Raw genomic sequence first — 2,896 nt, 5'->3', positions numbered from 1 at the left:
TTATAACCTGTCGTCAGTATGCAAGAAATTAAAAGTGGTTCATATATTCATCCGTATAAAATCGGCACATGTATTTTATGTTATCCTTATATTTCTCATCATGCCGGGTACAAGATAATTGAGTTGCTGCATGCAAATAACTTAGAATATTACTTAAAACAAAATATCAGTATAATATCCACCCCACTATTTGATGTTAACAAAACATTTATTTATTTATTTTGACTAAAGGTTCGTAAACTATACAAATCATTGTTTTTACGTTCGTAGTAACATAGTAAATTCCATTGTCGGTCACCTATGTCAATTCACGTGCACACGACTACATTGTTGTTGTATTTAAATCTTTTGGCCAATGAAAAGAGACGTAACAAGTTGTGTGTTTGTGATACGCCAGAATGTTATCAATGAACTATCAAACACTAAAGTCGACTGCATTTCAGTATACCACTCAATATTTACTTATTATTTCTATTTGATTGTTTTAATGAGTTACTAGGTAAATGATTTGTTCTAATTAAAAAAGAACATGATTGCTTTGAGTTGAGAGACGATAACCTCTGACTTTATCAATTATTAGTTGATTGCTAATGATCAGTTTTGATTGGTTTCTAATCACGATGATAATTCTGGTGTTGACAGATGATTAGAGTTCACTGAAGAGTATATATACTGGATTTTTACTAAATTTTTCATCACAAATCTTAAGTCAGTTCATCGCAGTAACATTGTAGCAAGCCAACCTCAGAATTAAATCTAAATGGCGTCCATACCTATGTCGTTCAGTATAGAAGAACTGTCTAAAAGTAGCAGAGTTCAAACGCCAATTAAGTCAGAGAGTGTATTATACGACTTATACCAGACACCATCAGTCAACCAACATTCGAACTACAAATTCTCTACCAGTTTGATGTCAATTGAACAGCACATACAGAAGAAAAGAAAAAGATCTCTCGTCGATTCAGAAGATAACATCAGTTCACCAGAATCTAGAAATTCGTCTTCTTCTAGTTCGTACTCTGATGATTCTGAAAACCACGAACAACCCACAAAGAAGGCAAGAACCATCTTCACTAACTCTCAGGTCTTTGAACTAGAGCGATACTACAGCATCTGCAAATACCTCGCTATTGAAGACCGACAAGTCCTCTCCAAGAGACTCAAAGTCTGCGAAGTACAGATAAAATGGTGGTTTCAGAATCGCAGAATGAAAGAGAAACGACAGATCAAAAGTTTCGGCTACAACGAATCAACAGAATTATCCAAGTTTGTTAGTGTTGGAAGGCCAAATGCAAATATACAGTCTTCTATGAATCAACCATCACACCAGCATGGACTTCACCAGAACTATTCACCATTACCACCAATGTTTAACCCGTACATGTTTGGATATGGTTGTTTGTCACCAGTTATGAATCCTGTTCAACAGTACTACAACGGACTTTCACCACAGCCAGTGCAACAGTACAGATTATAACTTGTGCTAATAAACATTATTCAAGAACATTCCTACATATGTGCTTAAGTAAAATAATAGTTCTATTGTTGTCATAGTTTGTTTTGCAATTGTTATTGTTAAAGATTTGATATGTGTATATATGTGCTCATTAAAACATGTATTTATATTCGATTTCAAGATGTTGTCTTTTTTTTGCCAAAATGTATGAACAAGGGGGGAAATTACATTATTGTTGCCTACCTTATTGGGTTTTGTTGTCATAGAGGTAATACCGTCGCTTTCATATAATATAGATGAATTCTATGCATTTGTCATTACGTCTCTACATTTTTTCGTTGAAATCATTCAAACAGATAAAACAATGGTCTGATCTATATAAAGAACAAGAAACGAGAAACACTTATGAACCACTTCAACAAATGACAACCACTGAACACCACGTTTCTGACATGGAATGCCTATTTATTATGTATATCTTTTTTGTTGTATTGTATATATGTGCACACGGCACTAATCAAGACATCTTACTTAAACTTGTGTTCATGTCTAAGACAGTTGAAAAAGTTAAGCAGACTGATCCAAAGGGAAAGCTAATCAATTTTTAAAAAATAACGATGTGAACAAAAAATATAACAAAAATTGAAACGAAATACAATTTTGGGGCCCTTTATAGCTTGTTGTTCGGTGTGAGCCAAGGCTCCGTGTTGAAGGCCGTACTTTAACCTATAATGGTTTAATTTTTAAATTGTTATTTGGATGGAGAGTTGTCTCATTGGCACTCACACCACATCTTCCTATATCTAGCTATCCACAAATCACTACACATAAAACTAAAGCTGATCTTAGTTGTCCTTTCCCCTGTGTCGCGATCGGGCAGACAAAGTATCCCCCTACTACAGTTTTCACAGGTTCTCGTTGCTCTAGTAAAGGAAATACCCATTCGCCAATGTGAAAGTGATCAAATGAATATGTGATGGCGAATTTTAAAGAAATCACATTTTCATTGTGTAGTTAACTTCTAGAATATATATTCTCTAGTATTTTTTTTTAAATCGATAATTATATAAAAAAGAAGATGTGGTATGATTGCCAATGAGACAACTATCCACAAAAGACCAAAATGACACAAACATTAACAATTACAGGTCACCGTACGGCCTTCAACAATGAGCAAAGCCCATACCACATAAAAGGCCCCGATAAGACAATGTAAAACAATTCAAACGAGAAAACTAACGGCCTTATTTATGTAAAAAAATATACACGTTTGATCGTTGTTTGTCTGTCATTACGAGGAAGAAAACAATTAATTATATTCAATAGAATAGTGCTTGCAGAATATGTAGATCAGTAAATGAGCACGAATTCTAACTAAAATAAAACTGAAAATGGACAGCATGTCATTCAAAAAGCCCTCATGAACCCTGAAAGATTTGT

At 34.1% G+C, this 2,896-nt stretch overlaps 1 protein-coding gene across 1 annotated transcript; it reads left to right on the top strand.

Annotated features, from left to right (window-relative positions):
- Positions 1-712: 712 nt before the first annotated feature.
- On the top strand, positions 713-1,538 carry LOC134693805 (homeobox protein Hox-B3a-like). The gene has a single exon (XM_063554723.1). The coding sequence runs from the start codon at positions 761-763 to the stop codon at positions 1,475-1,477; it is 717 nt and encodes a 238-aa protein (XP_063410793.1). The 5' UTR covers positions 713-760; the 3' UTR covers positions 1,478-1,538.
- The last annotated feature ends 1,358 nt before the right edge of the window (positions 1,539-2,896 follow it).

This window comes from Mytilus trossulus, chromosome 1 (assembly GCF_036588685.1).
Source record: "Mytilus trossulus isolate FHL-02 chromosome 1, PNRI_Mtr1.1.1.hap1, whole genome shotgun sequence".
Taxonomy (NCBI): Eukaryota; Metazoa; Mollusca; class Bivalvia; order Mytilida; family Mytilidae; genus Mytilus; species Mytilus trossulus.
The sequence above is the reverse complement of the archived record's forward strand: the minus strand, read 5'-3'. Positions and strand labels throughout refer to the sequence as shown.

Bases quoted from the DNA above. Each gene is read 5' to 3' on its own strand.
- LOC134693805 (XM_063554723.1), top strand. From the start codon at position 761: ATGGCGTCCATACCTATGTCGTTCAGTATAGAAGAACTGTCTAAAAGT.